The sequence below is a fragment of the Lycorma delicatula genome, chromosome 13, assembly GCF_047948215.1.
Source record: "Lycorma delicatula isolate Av1 chromosome 13, ASM4794821v1, whole genome shotgun sequence".
NCBI classification, from domain to species: Eukaryota; Metazoa; Arthropoda; class Insecta; order Hemiptera; family Fulgoridae; genus Lycorma; species Lycorma delicatula.
This window is the reverse complement of record NC_134467.1, coordinates 18,292,915-18,313,382: the sequence shown is the minus strand read 5'-3', so window position 1 is coordinate 18,313,382 and position 20,468 is coordinate 18,292,915. Positions and strand designations below refer to the sequence as shown.

Sequence of the window (20,468 nt, the reverse complement as noted above, 5' to 3'; positions counted from 1 at the left end):
CTGCCTTGGCGTTCGTTATAACACTTTTTTCGATATCTACAACACCGTTTTTAAACGTTAAAATCCCATTTGTCACTTTATACAATAATTTTCGTTGATTTGACTCCACATTGTCTACGTATGACTGTAGTGAGATCCGTACTATTAATTGGCACACCAGCATTTGCGATAACGCATCCTCGCGTTAATTATCTCATTTTTATCGAAAAGGTTTTTCCGTAAATAGTCGACAATTACGATGTTTGTTTTTCAATTGGATCGGCGATATCGCACAATCGCCTCTTTGAAAAGGAAAGTGCGTTGTCCATCAGTGAAACCGTCGGTAAGTATTTATTATTCAATTCGCTTTGCTTTACGAACATCTTCTTAACGTAACCAAATGTTGTACCATCGTCATCGAATTCCTATTCAGCTAAATCCAAGAAATGTTTTGCACGAAAACCCAACGTTTTCGGTGTCGATGGGTCTACCGGTTTGAACTGTTTTTCCAACAGCGGTGTTTTAGTCTTCTCATAACCGTCGGTGTCTTCCACCTCCACCTTTTCACCCACTACCTTTGCATCCTCTTATATTTACACCATTTTCGCAGCAACTTGGATTTCAATCAGTTCGCGTCGTTTCCCCGACGGGGAGTCTTTATCTTTAAGACTTTGGGGGTTGGCGTCTCCACGGGCCTAGCTTCTGCAGCTATTCTTCCTACTATACAGTGAGCTGCAGAACACTTTGCATTATACACATATACTACACCAAGAACACTACATATATTACAACATACACACTCACACAATTACACGACAACATCCTACACTGATATTTCTTACATTAACACTCGGTGGTGTTGCGACATCTTACGAAATACAACCGTAACTCAAGGTGGGAACAAATCGTGCCGATGGGTGAATGGCTCTACGTAGTGAGTCTTGAACGATGTCCTCTGGGCACCAGGGTGAACCCAATTGTACTTAACTCTTGCTCCAGTACGCGTGCGCTCTGCTGTAGTGGTCCATTTTTCGCCGGTACTCGTTTGACCAAAATTTCTGATCCTATATTAAACCCCAAGATGGTTGGTGGTCCATCTGAAAAAACCACCAAATTAGATCTTGCGAAGAGACCTCGATCAGCTTTGTCTGACAAGGATAAAAGTCCTATGGAAGAGAACTACAAATCTTTAGACTTTAACACTAAAAATATTCGATTCGTTGTTCTCCGAAATAGTCAGGAAGGTGGCTCCCTCCAAAAGGTTTCACCTTTCCTAATAAATAAAACTGTAACAGGTGCAAGTGGCTCCCCGAAGAACATCAAGAAATTACGCGACGGATCGATTCTGGTTGAAACATTCAACGACGAACAGAGTCGATCAATCTTACGTCGCCGTAATATGGGTGGTATAAATATAAGTGCTGAAAGCCACAAAACTTTAAATACGAGCAGGGGTGTAATTTTTTTCGAGACCTTTTAGATATACATGTCAATGAAATAGTTGACGAGCTTTGCCACCAAGATGTTGTTGAAGTGAAACGTATTATGAAACGGCAGAACGGAACACAAGAACCGACACCGTCTCTTATATTAACATTTAATCTCCCTGTTCCACCAGAAAAGATTAAAGTGGGTTACCTCTCGGTTCGGGTACGACCATTCATACCCAACCCACGACGATGTTTCAGATGCCAAGGTTTTGGTCACACTACAACATCTTGTACAAAAACTGAGATCTGTGCCCGATGTGCTAAAGAAGGTCACAATGACACTAATTGCGAAGAAAGTGAAAAATTCGCAAACTGCAGTGGTCCACATACAGCCCGCTCCCGAGATTGCCCAATCTTTAAAGAAGAAAAGGCAATTCTCAAAATCTCTACGGAGCAAAAGCTATCTTTCCCGGCCGCACGAAGAGAATACAAAAAGTTAAATAATTCACGGAACCTGGTTAAACCAGATGTATCTTTTGCCACCGCTACATCTAAACAAATTCCTACAAATGTTAATAATCAGCAATGCGGTTCCTGCAATGAGCTTAAAAAACTTGTTCAGAATCTTTCTGATCAAGTAGCTTCACTTACAGCCACTATCTCAGAGCTGACAAAGATGAAGAAAACGTCTTTCGTCGCAGTTAGTGAATCCAACAGTGTGATACACACGAAAGTTCCTGCTCCCAAAGTCGTACCGGCACGAGTAGCGACTATCACAGCTGGCAGTAAGCCACCTAATAAGCTTTCCGTAAAGGGAACCCACATAACCACCACCTCTGGAATGTTAACTACAGATCCCATTAAAATAAATATCCTCCACCATCACCTCATTTACTGGAGGATATGTTTGAAGAACCACCCAACCCTAAAGCATCGGAGTTCTTTAAAATAAAAAATACAAAAAATAAAAACCGAATCACGTACAACTAATTTTTATATAATTTCCGAAATTTAATTTTTTTATTTATTTTTTTACACTTATGAACATTATTCAGTGGAATGGTAGAGGTATTCGGTCCCGCATTGAAGATATTAGAGTACTAGCGCGCGCACATGATCCACTAATCATGTGTTTCCAAGAAACTACTCACCTTCTACAACATGACCCAATTACACTTAGAAAATACTTCTGTGAGAGATTCGACTGCCTAGTAGACAGTAGGGAGAGTAGTGGAGTAGCGATTTTCATGAAGAATGGGGTGTCTGCTACAAGAATTCAACTAACCACTGTCATTCCTGCTATTGCAGTAAAATCAGTAAAGTAGTAAAGGTCCCTATTCCCTTGAAATTGCATATCTGCAATCTGTATCTCTCACCGAACACTGAGTTCAGTGCTTCAGATATCTCAAATCTCGTTACTCAAATACCATCTCCATCGTTAATAGTAGGAGAGGTTTTGTGTAAAATAATGGAGAGAATGGTAAACCGCAGACTTACATGGTACTTGGAGAAACATGGCTTTCTATCTCCAGAACAGTGTGGTTTTCGACAAAGACGATCTTCTATTGACCATTTAGTGTCACTGGAAACAGCCATACAAAACGCTTTCCTAAATCGGCAGCACCTCGTCGCTATCTTCTTCGATATAAAAAAAGGCGTATGACAGCCTGGCGACGTGGTATTCTTAACACTCTCAAAGAATGGGGAATCAAGGGCAATATGCTTGCTTTTATCCGGGGATTCTTAAATCACCGAACGGCTCGTGTTCGTGTAGATAATTCGCTCTCAGATAGTGTCATCTTGGAGAATGGAGTGCCCCAAGGTAGTGTATTAAGTGCCACCTTATTTTCTGTAGCCATAAACGATATTACCAAATGTGTGCAGGCTCCTGTCTCATGTTCTCTATTCGCTGACGACTTTGCTATCTATATCGCAAGCCGTTCAACACCTACAGCAGAGAGACTACTGCAGAACACTATATCTCACCTTGAAGCTTGGTCCAGGATTACTGGTTTCACATTTTCATCCGAAAAAACAAAATGTGTAGTTTTTCTCTGCTACGAAACCCTTCTATTCCGCAAATATTTCTGAACGGTGAGACTATTACTATCTCTACTTACGTCAAGTTTTTAGGTTTATATTTTGATAGCCGTCTTACTTGGGTCAAACATTTAAAAGAATTGAAAACAAAATGTTCCAAACTTCTAGATATGATGCGAGTCCTTACTAACACCAACTGGGGAGCCGATAGGTCATGTATGATACGTTTTTACTATTTTTTTGTTCGCTCCCGTTTAGATTATGGTTGTGTCTTCAGCTCGTCAATTCGTGTCCTACTCTTCAGCTCGTCAATTCGTGCTTAAAATGCTGGATATTGTACATCATGCTTTCCTGCGGTTTGCCACAGGCCCGTTTAGATCAAGTCCTGTCGCAAGCTTACTTGTAGACTGTGGTGAACCATCACCTTGGGATAGACGAGACCAGCTTTTATTATCTTATTTTGCTCGTGTCAGAGGACATCCAAATCACCCGGCTCTTGACTCGCTCTTTAGAAATCCTAATCTAGGAAAGTATGAGGATCATCCACGTCGTACTGCACCTGTAGGTGTCCGTACCTGGCGTCTGCTGCAGCATATAAATGTTGACACACCGTCATTCTTTCCTATGTATCCTTGCTCATATCCTTCATGGAGAATAAACCTTATAAATTTTAATTATGACCTGACTGCATACAGTAAACAATCAACACCATCTAAATGTTTCAGTGTGTTCTCTCCAAGATGAAACCAGACGCGGTTGTATACAACGATGGATCGAAACAAAACGATACAGTTGGGTGTGCATTTGTTGTCAATGAAAGAACTTATATGTCTGGTCTACCCGGTATTACCGCTGAACTATACGCTATAAATAAGGCTCTAACATCATTAACCCTAAATATAGAAAAATTCTTATTTGCAGTGACTCGTGTAGTGCTCTCCAAGCCTTAAAAAACTTTTATTCCAAACATCCTATCGTCATTGAAATTTACAACGCAATCGCTGAGTTGAATAATCGCAACACAGAATTAAGTTTTTGCTGGGTCCCTAGCCACGTAGGGATTCCAGGTAATGAACATGCAGATTCCGCTGCCAAAGAAGCATGTAACCAGCCTCCTTTCACCACCCGAGTTGCTACTTCTGATTTCATTAACTATGTAAAACAATTATTAAGAACAAGGTGGCAAGGTGATTGGACAGCTACCGTTGATAATAAACTCTGTCAGATTAAAGATTCTGTGTTACCATGGGACTCCTCATACAGAAAACCCCGGCGTGAGAAAGTAGTTCTGTCGATTGCGGATAGGACACACGAGTATCTGTTTACAAGAGACAACCACCTCTATGCGCAAGATGCAACTGCCGCGTGACTGTTCGCCACATACTCGTGGACTGCATATGTTATGCGGCATTGCGTCGTAAATTTAAACTACCCAGAAACATCCGTGGTATCTTGTGTAATGATAAAGAGGTTTTAAACCGGATGTTTCTGTTTTTGCGTAGTGTAGGGTTAATACAACAAATTTAATTACTCTAGTCCTATATATTGTTTTTGTTATCCGAGTAGCGAGCCTTTTACACTCCTTATCGTAATTTTCTTTATATATATATTCATATTTTGTTGTTTTTTTGATGTTTTTTAAATTCGTCTGTGATATTAGTTGTAAGATTTTTGTGATATTAGTTGTAAGTTTTATCTCTCTTTTTAGTTTTAAGTTTTATTTAGTTTTAATATGATATTTTTTAACGTAGTTTTAAGTTACATGTTAGTTTTTTTGTTATCCGAGAATGGTCCTTTTACACCCATTCCGGATTTTGCTTACTGTGATAGTAGTTTTAAGTTTTAATTACTTTTACTTTTATCTTTATTTTTTTATTTATTTTCCGGGCGATGATAACGACCGCTCGTTTTTCGCCCTAAAAATAAAAAAAATAAAAAAAAAAGTTCGCGTCGTTCGTTGTACCTCAATCCGAACACATCGGCAACTTAGGTAGCGCTTCGTGTAGAAACTCACCGGAAAAGAGCGCCTGCGCCCTGTTGTTCACGATGTCGAACGGTAATCCTCCTCGTCTTATGGGTAATGTTTCCGGTACTTCGTCGGTAAATTGTTCTCCGTAAGCCGTGTCCACAAAGCATTTTCTACCGAATGATAACGCTAAGCGGTACAATCGCTTAGCGATTTTGGGCGATCTGATCGGAATAGTTCGTTCCGTGATCACTATACTGACACCTCGCTCCTTCTAGCATTGTATTTCGGTAAAATAGGCTTTTGATAGAGTACCGTATTTAATCGTTGTAAAACAGCGTTTTGATTTCGCTTATTTACATCTTTCGGTTTCATTCCGATAGTGCGATGACTGGTGTTGTATTTTGCGATCAATTTTCGTAGTAATTCTAACCACTTTTAGGTTCCTCCTTCGGTAAATTTTCTCCACATCATCGTTTTCAGTGTTCCATTAAATCGTTCGACTATCGACGCTTTTTTATCCGAATACGTGGAATAGTGATTTATATTGTACGAATGTAATAGTCGTTTAACCGACGGATTGTAAAACTCTTTACCCAAATCGGTTTAAAATGACGCATCTTGTGTTTATCCAAAATAGGTTTGAGGGCTTTAGCGATCTTCGAACCTGTTTTAGTTTTAACCGGTACGGCGAATGCTAGTTTAGAAAAACAATTTATCATCGTCGATATGTATCGATAGCCTTTGTTTGATTTAGCGTACTGTCCCATTTCTACAAGGTCGGCTTGAAAAAGGTCAGAAATTATGATTGAGTGTTTACGAAAGAATGAATAGTTTCGAATAATATTTTTTATCTCTTAAAAAATTTACTTGTTTTCTTTTCCAATTATTTTTATTTGAATGCATCTTCCGCTAATAAGAAATTTAGTTTACTTTAATAAGTTTTTATTACGTGCAATACAATTAATTTAACAAATAAATTATTATCATATGCGGTGTATAAAATAATTCGATAACCAGCTGCAAATAACAGAAAAATTATTATCATGTGTGTGCGATATATGACTTTGATAGTCAACTGTGTAAAATAAATTATCAGTTATATATATATGTTTTATAAAAAAATAAATTGTCGGTAATATATCCTTTTAGCTCTCCGTAGTTTAAATAATTTATTACACATAATACTAGTACAGATAAAAACAAGAACACGCTTTGAATAAAATGCAATTTTAACTATTATTATCTTGTAGAAATATTTTAGTACAAAAATAAATTGTACGACACAAATTATAAATATGGTGGTACTTTTATCTCCCCTTTTATTTTCTATTTCGGATGCAATTATTAAAAGAAATAATATTTTAACTGTTAGATAGCGACAAAGAAAAAACCGCATGTTCCAATTACAATGTAACATACGATATTTTTTTATTAAAATGCGGTTATATATAGTGCGTTTATCTCCCCATTCATTTCTTTCATGAGAACCGCATGTAATTAAACCAACTGCAGTCATATCTCTCTCTTTCTATTTGCATCTAACAAAGAAGTATTATTTCTCTCTCTTGAAAACCGCATTCCAATTAAACCAACTCCACAGTCACATCTCTTTTTATTTGCATTTAACAAAGAAATATTACTTCTCTCTTTGTTTTGATGCATTTAAAATTATATGTATTAACTGTATATAAAATAAAATGATAGACTATTTATTTTGCATCTCTTTTTTGCGATTAAACCTTATTTCAATTTTTTTAATTAATTAAAATTACATTTACCTAATGTATTATGAGTGTGTGTGTGTGTGCGTGTGTGTGTGTGTGTGTGTGTGTGTAGAATGGTATACTATTTTATTTGCGATTTACAAAGACAGAAGAAATATACATAAAACATTTTCTATCTTCTTCTACTCACTTATTTATATATTAGCTGCGTGCAACATAATTTTATATCAGTCTTGTATTATATTCGTCTTAAACACTACTTAACTTACTTAATATTTTACTTAAATATTTATTATGTCCGGTGATGATGTTAATGGTAGGGAGACAGTGGCGGGGTGTTATGATCTCGATCGCTGTCGTGTGCGACGCGAAAGAAATCAGGATCATCGGACAGAGGAGTTTTATAGTGTGGTGGACTTAGTCCATTGCCTCCGCCGGCTAAAACGACGGTGTCTAATGTGCATACGAACAAATGAACCTTTGGTGGAGGCGGAACGACTAGCAGAGGCAATGGTACCACCACCGAGGGCACCACCGATGGCAAAGTCACTTACACCATCACCGACACCGGTGTCAGTACCACCAGCGTTATCAGTAGCAGCACCGGCTCCATAACCGTCGCCAGGACCTTCGACTCGATGGGGAGGCGCCGACGTCACCGGTGAAACAGGGTGGAATACACGCCGGCGTCTCCACCACCGCCATCTACAAGGCGCATCAGGCGAGGGGCGACACCACACAGAGCGATTGGTCGACGGGTTGCTCGTCGACTATCGCTTCACAGAAGCGATGACGACATGGATGAGGACATCTGCCCTATCTGTATGTTAGATAGGGTAGAAGTGATCTTACATCTGTGTGATCATCCCTTCTGTGAACCGTACACCGTCCGGGTGCTTATGGAGTCCGGACGATGTGCGCTCTTTCGGCGAGCGTCTTACTCGTACCGACAGCTTCGAACGAGGTATGTACTAATTCATTTTTTTCTTTTATTTATAATTTTTTTTTATAATTCTTGTTTTGTATATATATAGTACAACCAAAAGTGAGATATTATTCACTTGTTATTAAATCATCATGCCGGCTCCGTCGTTAGCGTACATTTTATGGGTGGCGATTATAACGAACTATTTATGATCGCCACCCGAAACAAAGCGGGTGGAGGACGAATGAGAGATATGCTTAGGCATATCTTTCGGACGTCCTTCATTAAAGACGATGCGGGGCCTGAGTTGTGAAAGATGGATGAAATACCAATAAACACCGGTTACAGCTTTCCTTCTTGGGAATTACATTCATCCCCATCACCCATCACGGACTTAATAGATTCTTTTTTGTTTGGCGAAAGGAGATACTTAAGAACGATGGTTATGATCACCAAATCGCGTCCCAAAGGTGAATGTATACATATTCCGTATTATGATGTACGTTTACCATGAGAGCGATTTGGTCGTAATAGTCGAATACGTCTTAGTACTAAATGGTGGGATCCATCCAGTCCTAATAAACGTAGTCGTTACCGCTCTTTGGTAAACATAAAGAATCTATGGAAGAGTCCTTCGTGGTTTATTGACAGTGACAGTGACAGTGACAGTGAGTAAGTAGATGAGGTTTTTTGTTATATACACATCAATTCAATTGAGAAAAACTATTTTTTTCTTATAAATATAAAAAATGTAAAAAATAAATTTTTTATTTATGTTTATTACATCTATTTACATGTTTGTTTTTTAAATAAGTACATTTTTTCTACAATAACTACATTTTTTACGTATTTTTAATAAATACATTTTTTATACAATATATTTTTTCTACAATAAATATATTACATACTTTACATATATTTTTTTCTACAATAACTACACTTTTTAAGTATTTTTAATAAATACGATATATATATTACTTTTATTTCTACAACAAATACCTTTTTTAAGTATATAATTCTTATATCACATGTTTTTTTAAGTATTTTTAATAAATACATTTTTTCTACAATATATATTTCTATACATTTTTTTCTAATTTAAATACATTAGTATATATCATTTTTTGCATTTATGTGGATATTACATGTATTTACAGTTTGTTTTTTAACCTTTGATTGTAAAAAAGAGGCAATAACTAAAATAAATAATCGTGACCGTGGAATATGAGAACAACGTGATCGGCTCTTGGTCTCTTTTGTTGGTTAGGGTTATCGGAGGTTTGGGGCGGTTTACGTTTAGTTTTATTTACACTGTAATGACCGAATGGAACTGTATTTATCTTGTTTTGTAAAATGAAACGTTTGTCGTCGTAAGGTGAAAGCGACTTCTTAGACTAATTAATGGAATGGATATTGTGCAAAGTGCTTCTGATTCCATACGCACTAGTGTACGTAACCTTATCTTTAAAAAGACTATTTGTACAGCTCGTGTCTTAGATCATTTGCTATGGATACTCTAGGAATACCCTTTGCAACCTTCTCCTTCTTGTCGAATTCGAGAATGCTATACATCTTAGCACGAAGACCGACAATAGCTCTTCCATTCATCTCCTCCTTAAATTTACCAAGGCGTTTCTTATTCGTATTACTATAGCACATGTGTTCGCGGGGGTAGTCTGAAGTATCGAACCGATCTATATCGTGAAGGATATCGTCGTAAACGTTATCCGTCACGATATGATACATCAGACTATCCGTATCGGTCATTAGAAGCTTTATGCTATCACCGTACTTTTCCACCATGTAACCATAGTGGAATTCGTACATGATCGCCTTACTAATGTCCAATACGGTTAATCCGATGTATATCGGACGATTGAGGGATATTTGCGTTTTCTTCAGAATTACTCCCACAACATCTTTGTTATAGATGTACCAAGCTTTAACTCTCGGTTAGGCTATCACCTTATCCAGTTTATGCTCGTTAGCGATCAGGTGGAAGTCTAATCATTTACGAACGTTTTCCAATGACTTACCGTACACCGCGTTATTCATCAACTTAAAGAAGTCTTTTTCAAATCTGTTTCGCGCTTGTGCACGCTTTTCGGTATTGAAATCGATGTACGGTTTCAACCAAGGCGATTGGGAGAATTCCAGAACTCTGTGAACATGTTTCACATTCAAACCAAGACGACCGTACAGTTTTAGATTTCTGTAGTGTACGACTTAGTGTTCTTTGTTGTACAGTGTTGTCATTAATTTATTTACGGGGCATCTTTGTACATCCTTCAAATAAGGAGACAACATTTCGTCGGATGGTACTAGTCGTTCGGGCGCAAGAGGGTAATCCTTATGGCAATCCTGTAAGTGTTGCGGATACTCGAGATCCACTTCCAATATATAGCCCTTTTCTCCACGATCGTCAACATTGTTGATGTCGAGATTGTTAATCTCTTCATCTTCACTACAACCACCTAAAATTGGCATATTGTAAGGGTTCAACCATGGCTCTCCCGTAAAGGTTGTTGCAATCATAGTATTGAACCCAGGACGTGGGTTCGGATGAGTCATACTGATCTGGAATGATTGGATTGTTCGCCTTGGCGTACCTGTTTGAAATCATGGCTACACCGCCTCGTGTACCTTTTTCAACAAACATGCATATCTATGTCGGTCAACCGTTCCAATTTTTGACGGGTAAATTTTAACATGGCATTCCACGTGAAATGGGGGGGGTGGAGTAAAAGTGACAGGGGTCCAAACCGTAATATTGCATAGACGTATTCCGAAACTTTTCAAACACGTCCGCCAACAATAGTACGTCGCTAAGAATGTACAGATCGTGGTAATCGCCTAACATAATCAAACGTTTCCCATACGTTTTGGGCAATCGTCTATTATGTTCTCTCTTCTTAGCGTGCTGTAGAATGCCGTCTGCGGTGGAAGTTGGGTTACGAAAAACGTGTTTACATGGGTCATGTATTCGTACAGGTAGACGTTTTTTCGGATTAAGCAATCCCTTTTTTTGGTAGCGGGAAGCAAGTTGTGAGTGTTTTAAAAACGACGTCTTTGTTCTGACAATCTTTTACTACATTTTCTACAAGTTTTTCGAGGGACAACGGAAGGAATTGTAAAGAGTTCAAGAATCTCAATGGTCCGATGGACAGTGACTGTAATCGCTCGGACGTGTTGGCGATACAGTTTATTTTGTGTTGGTCTTTGTATTTTTTCAAAGCTTGAACTATATGGTGACTATCGTATCCGCGGAGGTTATGAAAAAATACCGGAATATGCACTCGTTATGACATTCACCGAGAAACCGTCCTGTGGTATGCGAGTGATGACGTACACGGTCGTCGTTCAACTCACAATGACAAAGAAAACACTCTGTAGCCCTTTGAAATGTTTCCGTGTCTTCGGGCGTCATCACCATTGGTTTTTCGGTAATCATAATTTTTAGCTATCTATCGGCGTGTGCAACCAGTTCATCCAGCATCTTTCCAACGATATCGTCACCATCGGTTCTCGCTCGGTAGACTATAGGACCTTCACAAATCTGCCCTTCCTCATCAACGATTACATAGGCGTAACCGGACGGAAGATGATTGGCTACCTTATCGATAAAACTAGTGCAGGGTTTAGGGGTGGCAGTGTCCATCGGATGTACAAATGATTCAATGTCTGCATACACCGTATACGGAACGCGAAGCGTGGACGAATAGTCCCTAAACTTCATTATGCATTCCTTTTGGTTTTACGGGTTGGGTAGCCTTACCCGTTGTGCACCGTGTCGCTTACACTCGATCAGATGTTTGTCTAGATTTCGTGCGGCTACACATGGGTTTGATGAACTAAAGCGGTGCAAACAGTAAGGACAGTATTTACTGCTACAGCGACCCTTTGTAAGACCCGAAAGGGGTCGAGATAATCCGTTTTTACCTGGTTTGGTATTAATCAGACAATAATGAAATTTTTCTCTCGTCTCCCCTGTAAGCAGCAATAGGTGTATGCAGTTGTCACGATCGTGATTTTCTGTAACGCGCACCGGATAGACACGATCGTTTTCCTCCTCGTACCCGTAGACATTGACGATTATTGTGGGATTTAACAACTCGAAGCGATTAATATCTCTTACTTTTACGGGGTGTAATATCCCAGTCATATTATCACGCTCGTACCTAGCATACCAACTCCGACGATAGTTACACCTGGTTGGTCATGGAGGTATGCTAACACAGACCAGAGAAAACATTTCCGGTCGTGTGAATTCGTTACGTTAATTATTGCCTCTCTTTTTACTAATTTGACCGGAGTACGTATAAACGAGGAAGAAGTACCGTATAGCGGACGGTAACGAACAATATTAAGATCTAAAGAAATAATTTTAAGCATTACCCATCCGCTACCGTTGTTGATGAAGTTCGTCAACGTCTCGATGATTTTTTCGACGGACTCCGTCCACTGTTCATCAACAACGTCCATGTTCTCTATATTTATGGTAGTTTTCGTCTTTGCGTGCAAATATACTTTTGTATATGCAGTCTCTACTCCACCTTTGAGAGGCATCTGCTTTGTTAGTTCGACATTTGCTGCAACGTACCTGTAAAAAAATAAAAAAAGTATTTAGTATGTTTACAACTATATATTTTTTCTTTATAGCTGTAAAATAAATAAAACATATTGTTAATATAACTAACAATAATTGATAATTGTAAATAGTTACCATTTTACGTTGCCGTCTAAACGTCTTACTTCTTCCTTCAAACGGTTTAGGATATCAGCCGGGTATCGTTGAAGTGTAGACAGAAGGTACATCTCATCTCAGGACGACGACTAAATTTGATTGAATTTTTTGATGATTTCTAACAAACAAACAAAATATTTATACTAACATATGTTTTTTTTAGATAAGCTTAATAGTAATTATTTTTTGTGTGTTTCAGTGACAATTGGTGATGGAACATGAAGATATATTTATTCGAACTTTTATTATTTATTCACTTTTATATTTATTCGATTTTTTAATTATTATTTTTTGTATTTTTCATTTTTTTATTATTTTTTTATATTATTATTAAATTTCTTTTTTTCTACTTGTTTTTGTTTTTTATCATACCATGTCATATTTAAAATAAAAAGTATTCTTATGTATTTAGACTTACCTAAACAGCACTCTTGCAAATAACACTCTTGTAAAATAGTATTCTTCTTACAATCCTTGTTCACTCTTCTAGGTAACGATTTTGCAAATAATACTTTTTTACAATCTACGATCGCTCTTCAAAAATACCGCTTTCACAAGCAAATAATACTTTTTTTACACACAATGTTGACTATTCAACAGTTAGTGAAAAAGTGACTAAATGTTGCGAATGCTTTATATATACACGCGAAAGGAACTGATTAAAAAAATGTAACCGTTTTCTTTAATTATCCATATTAATCCGACTGGGTCGGTTGTTCACCAGTGTGAACTGGTTTAATGCGGTTGTATATATCACAAGTCGAGGAGGTGGGTACTAGGTTTCAGACATTGTGATTGGTGGACAGCATGGCAAGTGAAAAAAAACTACTCCACCTAAACTAAAATCATTACGTCATTTATTCAGTTGAGCGTTGGATCGTGCACGGTAAAGATTTCTGTGTCCGCGGACGCACGCACGCGCAGCCATCGGACACTATGACAGTATGGTGAGTATCTTAAAACACGTTTATTTCACAAACACACACATAATCACCATAAACGATGACATACGTATTGCGCGCTAGGTGTGACGTCACGAGATGGCGGCTGGACTGCCCGCCGCCATCGTCGTCGACGACGACGACGACTTATATGCAACTTATTTCGCACAATACGTAGAGGAGCCACTTCAGCAGATTGGTTTAAGGCGTCAGTCAGTCGCGTCCCGCCGTGACTCGGTTTGATCCCTAGCCGACCTGGTTTTTTTTTCACTTTAAATATTATTTATTTATTTATTTAATTCAAACCGACCGGTACACAACAGCGGTACCAACCTTTGAATTAATTATTATAAATAATATTCAAAGCGAACACATATTACCAAAGTTGGCAACCCTGCAGAATTTCAAACATCCCGCTCAGGTAAAGGGAAATTCCCACAGGGAAAAACCAACATGGCGGACGCGACACCAGCCCTCCCAGCGGAAGCGGAGGGCAAAACTGACGCCCCTCCCATATTTATGCACTACTCTCCCTACTAGCCAGACCTCCTTGCATTTTTTCTTTTTTCCGAAAATAAAATCAGTGATGAAAGGACACCATCTTGAGACTGTTGCTGATATTAAAACCAATTCATCGCAGACCTTAAAGGCCATTTCAATTGAAGCTATCCAGGACTGCTTTGCGAAGTAGAAACACAGCTGGGGAAAAGTGTGTATGTAGGGGAGGGCAGTACTTTGAATTGGACAAAGACCAATAATCTGTAAAATTAATAATAAAGATTAAAAAAATAAAGTTCAGTTATCTTAACAAACCTTGCTGTGAGATTTGATCAACAGATAACAAAAATTTTAATTTTTATCAAAAAAATGTATTTATTGTTCTATACTGATTTTGTTCCTCTCAATCTAGTCCTTCAGAGATGCAATGCATACATTTCTTTCTTTATCTCATATAATTTTCCTTTCTTTTAATCACTGGAAACAAGAAAAATTGACAAGTGTAATGTCTGAAGAATAATATGTAGCTTATGATATCAGTATGGTGTTAATTTTACCTAAATAATTCTGTCAATTGTAAATTAAGCTGAAGCGTTATCGTGGTGCAAAAATCAAGGATTCTCTGCCCACATTTGTGGTCAGTTTTTCAGGTTGCTGCACAGAAATGCTAAGAAAAATAGTTTGTTACGGTACAACCTAGTGGTAAAATTCATAATAGATGAAAGCATTGTATTTAAAAAAAGAAAAGAAAAACATTCAAACAAACTCCTGTGTGCTTTTGTTTTATTCTTGATACTTGAGGAGGCTTCCATCGAGATGATAATCGGATCTTCATTTCAATACCATAATCGTTAATACCATAACAAACTAAGTTTCATCACCTGTATTACACACCAGTTTTTGAGTAATTCTCAGCCATCAGCAGCAGCTAACAATTGTTTTGAAATTTTTTTGAGTTGTTGATTTTGTTGAAAATTCAACACTTTTGGAATAAATTTTGTTGGTAATCTATGAATATCATAAATGTTAGTCAAAATTGTTTAACACAAATTATAAGAGAATCCCACATGATTTGGTAATTATTCATCACAATGCCCTTTATTTTAGCAATATTTTGGGATGTCCAAAATACATCATTTTTTACATCTTCACAGCCCATATTGAGTCCATTTGTACTACTCAAAACTGCCAGCATCGATATATCTTCCATGCCAAAAATTTTCTCTTAAATCTTTACCTTTTCAGTGGATTTAATTTCAATTTTTAATGCTTCAGCCTTACGTCATTAAACTGACAATGAATAAATAAAAACAAACAGATAAATTAATATTCTTAGAGAATTTATATAATTAAACTCAATTGAAAGCAAATAAAAACAATGTTCACTCTTATTTTAAACAAATTACACTAAAAAGTGACCAAAAATAATAATAATACTGTGTTCATTTTTTTGACGTGACAACGTCTTATAAATCGATGAACGCCGGCAGCACACACGAAAAATTGTCCTTCCACCTGAGCTGAGCCGAACCGTCGTGCAATGGAATATACTATCATGTGAAGCAGGTTTTGGCGGGCTTTTCATAAACAATAATTTCATGAATTTGATTTATGATTTCAATTTCATCGTTTTAAATTGACACTTTATCAACATTAATTTGATTAAAGTTTATTTCTATAACAAATTGTTCATAATTATTTTTGAACAAATCATTCAATTTAAACTTGCAAAAATTATTAATATTAATTATTATTATTATTAAATAAAATGAAAAATGGGATATTAACGTGTTTCATTAAATTAAACAATCACTTCGATTCAATTTGTTTGTTTAAACAAGTAATTTTTTAAAACATCCAAATCATGGATGAATTTAATCAATTGGTATTTTCATCTAGCCCAACGCCAGTTTCTCAAAAAACATGTGTTTACTTCATAAGGATAACAAGTTTTTTTTTTTGCGACATTACAATTTATAAACAATAAGTAAGAAGTAACACCTGCAAATATGAGAAAAAAAAGAACATATTTACATTGTTGAACATACTGCCTGTCAAAAAATCATAAAAGTTTTTCTTAAATATTTATAAACAATAAATAACAACAGTAATAATAATTGTAAAATAAATTAATAAATTTTACTATCGTAATTCATTCATTGAATATCGTAGCAGATCTTAAAACAACTCTTCTCGATGCAAATAAATTGATACTGAAAATACTATAGATTCACTAATACCCTAATAATAATAATAAATAAAACACAATAGAAAATAATAAAAGTATAAATAATGAGGGTTTAAAATCCTCATTATTTATACTTTTCATTATTTAATTACTTTACTTTTATATTTTTTCATTATTTATTCTTTTGAATCTTGAATCCTGTATTTCCTCCTTAGCGATTTATTGATTTTGAAGCTAACTTCTCTTTTGTTATTGTATCAAGGAAGGTTAGTTTCATATTACGATAATTTGTTTGATAAACTGGATATAATATATAACTAATAAACAAATTATTTTAATCTATATTTAAGCCTCCAGCTCTCGTATTGAGTGAATTTACTTATGGATATTATAGATCTTAATGAAAATATTGAGTGTGCAATCTTTAAAAGATGCCTAAACCGATCTAAACCAAATTTAATTGGAAAGATTTGCTGTTTTTTTTTTTTTTTCGCTTTTCCTTGATCAATTTTCATTATTCAAAAATAAAATTTTTACTCAAAAGGTAATCAATTTTGGACACCTAATAATCCCATTCATAGATGTCACCCGCCAGGGCAGCCCGCTCGGAGGACCTAGCTGCGGAACCGTGCCAGAGGCACGCCCTGTAGCTAGTAGTTCAATAACGTTGTCACGCTCAAATCTTGTGCGTAATGTAGTTCCACACAAACCAATGTTTTTTTAAATATTTTTTTTTTGTTTTACAGGCAAAGGATGTTTTAATGGAAAGTGAATTAGAAACTTTAATTGCTCCAACAATAGATCATCTTTTAGAATTGCAGTTTCGTTCAGGTAATTTTCCTTCTTCACTTGGTAATGACAAAGACAGATTGGTACAGTGGTGCCACGGTGCACCTGGATTTGTCCAGCTATTGAGTAAGGCTTATCAGGTATTATTTATTCCTTTATGCATTAAAACATAAAATAACAATTTATACATTTTACCTAATCTTTTTTCTCCATGGAACTATATACTTCTCAAATTTGGGTGAAAAAGAATGTATATAGTTTCATTTGTCGCAAAAATATGAAAAATTTAAAACACTCAGTCTAGAAACTAAAGGGTGTACTGTAAAAACACAGGATTTAATACCTAAAAGAAGTTAACACATAAGTGATTTAATGTGTGGAATCAAACTTGTTTACTCCATCCAGAATTGGTCTCTGAAATGCTGACTGCTGTTACTCATCTCAAAAGTTTTTAACTGTTTCCAAGTAATATGTTTTTTCTTATTTGTAATACGTTTTCACTATAACAGTGTGTTATTTTTTCATGTAATGTTCAATAACAAGGGATAAAGATATAAACAGATGATAAATTAGAAAATCACAGTGACGCCAATCCAACAAACTGATAATGAACATTTCAAATCTTGTATTCTATAGCTGTGTTAATGTTCTGTGTTCTGTTGTACAAAGGGCAGATATCTCTTCCAAATATTATATTAATTGGCTGGGCTCAGATGCATGAGAAATGAATAGAGAAGGGATGTGATAATGTAAAGTCAGAACCAATTACAATTTATTTTTTATACATAATAAATACCTAATATTTTTGCATCCATCTGTGTTTATTACCATGAAAAGAAAATACTCTGTTAAAAATTATGAAATTTTTCTTTTAACTGTGTTTAATACTTAATTTAATTATTATTGTGTAAAGTATTTTACAAAAATCCATCCAAAATAAAAAATAAATTAAAAATTTATACAAAATTTTGATATTTTAAAAATTGTGTTTTTGTTTTGCCATGTAAAATCGTTTGTTTAAATGAATTCTTACGTGGTAACAAAACTACTTCTGGAGAACATTGGACTATTATCTTCCATCATTTTAAATTTAAAGAAATCTTTTTTACAAAATTTGTTGTAAGTTTCATTAATAGAATATCTATCATCATGGCCTGCAGTTCATAATACTGAAGGCTTGTGTCTTGGTTTGTCTGATTGCCAGTATCTGCTAGCTCATTTAGTGTTACCCAGGGTGCACCATGTAGAGGCGAACTAGCTTTAAACCCCATTAATTTGTTAAATCTTTGTTTGTAATTTTTGACTGTAATTGGTGTTTTGCTTTGTTGCCATATGCTAAATAAATTAATAGAATATTTCCTTTTTCAGTGTTTTTTCTTTTAAATATGCCCCAGACAAGTAAAAACTTAAAACATACCTTGTGTGTATACACAAAATTAATATAGATTAATTTTAAAAAATGTATATATATATTGTTTGTTTTTTTTTTTTTTCTTAAAATGGATTACTTTTTTTCTATTATTAAGTATGTTGAAAATAAAATCAAAGGCCACTGTTGTATCACAGACTGAATAAGCAATAGAAATGTGTCAATGAACAGAACCCCCAAAACAAAAAAATATGTTTGGTGTGATTTGCCCTGGACAAGAATCCCAGTAACTTTGTATTCATGTATTACAGTTACCTACAAAAATTTTTTGTGTCTAATGAGTGAGAACTGATTTTTTTAAAAATAATTTAAATATTTGTTTGAATTTATGTTTATGAATATTTGTAATTTTAATTTTATATTGTTTTCAATTGCTATGTGTAGTTCATGAACTTCTTATAAAGTCAAACAACATGTAAGTTTAGTCATGTGTATCATGACTATGTCAAGGGATTGTATTCCGTGCGCTGCGAATAATGTTTTCTTAAAGGTTTGTAATCCTGCATTGTAATGAAATTTGTCTCCACAAGCCAGTTATGCTAGTGATCTTGAGACAAAAAGGTGTCTGGTTTTTTGTTGTTTATTGTCTCTTAATCGGCTTTAAACAACTGAAACTGTGTTTTTCCATATGCATTCAGAATGGTGTTAACTTCATAAGCAGGTGAATACACACAGACAGTGAAATACCAGTTTTCTGTTAACATTTCCAGTTACTCCAGTTGCTAGTCAAGAAATTGAGGTGATGGGATCTGTAAAGGACTATGTGTGATATGTTACGCCTCAATACTCGAAGAAAACTACAAGACATATCAACTGCTATGCAACAAAGGCCCAACAAGTGTATCCAAAAATTCGTCAAACAGAAAAACATTAGTGCTGCAACTGGACACAACACAGTTAGGTGTTCAAACGTTAATCGGCCATAGACTGTTAACAAATTCAATATTGATAATGGTATGAATATAGATAATTCTGATGTTATTTTAGTTTATTTCTATACCTATGAGACACGGTTCCATTTATCAGATTACGTGCAAGTACAGAACTCTTGTTTATGGTCTGCCAAAAACCCAAATGCCATAGATGAAATTCCTCACAATGACTAGAAGATCGGGGCCTGGATGCAGTATTGAGGAGAAGTGTAGTTAGCTCAAGATTCATCGCACAAACAATAAATCCAGCTTGTTATTGAGGACAAAATTAATAATGCTTAGGTCCAACAAGATGGCCTTAATACGCGTGTAGCCAGGTTGTCCATAAAGTTACTGCTAGAGGTTTTGAAGTCGGAATCATTTCTGAGGGCTTGCGGTCACCTCATACTCTGGACTTAAGCCCACCAGATTTTTACTTCTGGGTTATGTGAAAAGTAATATTTATTGAGGAAACCTCTACAGTCTTCAGGGACTTCAAACTACTACTCATGATTTCATTAAGAACATTCCACAAGGACTTATGAAATTTTTAAAGAACAAGAAGAAATAAATGCACATATATGTCTGAATGTTTCCGAGGACCATTTCCAAAAATTATTGTAAGGTTAGTCAACGTTATATATTGTATAAGTTCATGACAGATGTACTTTTCGAACTCGCACTTTATTTTATATACATATATGGTGTCATAGTTGTGAAGTATTTCAAATTGATGTAAATTTTTTTTAGGTATATGGGAAAGAAAAATATTTGAAAGCAGCATTAGAGTCTGGTGAAGTTGTTTGGAGACGTGGGCTTTTATCAAAAGGTTATTCAATATGTCACGGTGTCTCTGGTAACGGTTATACATTCTTACAGTTATACCAAATTACTGGTGTAA

General features: G+C 35.8%; 1 protein-coding gene across 1 annotated transcript in view; it reads left to right on the top strand.

The window, feature by feature from the left end:
• LOC142333867 (lanC-like protein 2) overlaps positions 1-20,468 on the top strand; it is a 67,045-nt gene that overhangs the window by 37,533 nt on the left and 9,044 nt on the right. Inside the window, exons 6-7 of the mRNA XM_075381436.1 lie at positions 17,185-17,367; positions 20,318-20,464. Coding sequence (XP_075237551.1) covers positions 17,185-17,367; positions 20,318-20,464 — 330 coding nt within the window. The remainder of the gene's footprint in view (positions 1-17,184; positions 17,368-20,317; positions 20,465-20,468) is intronic.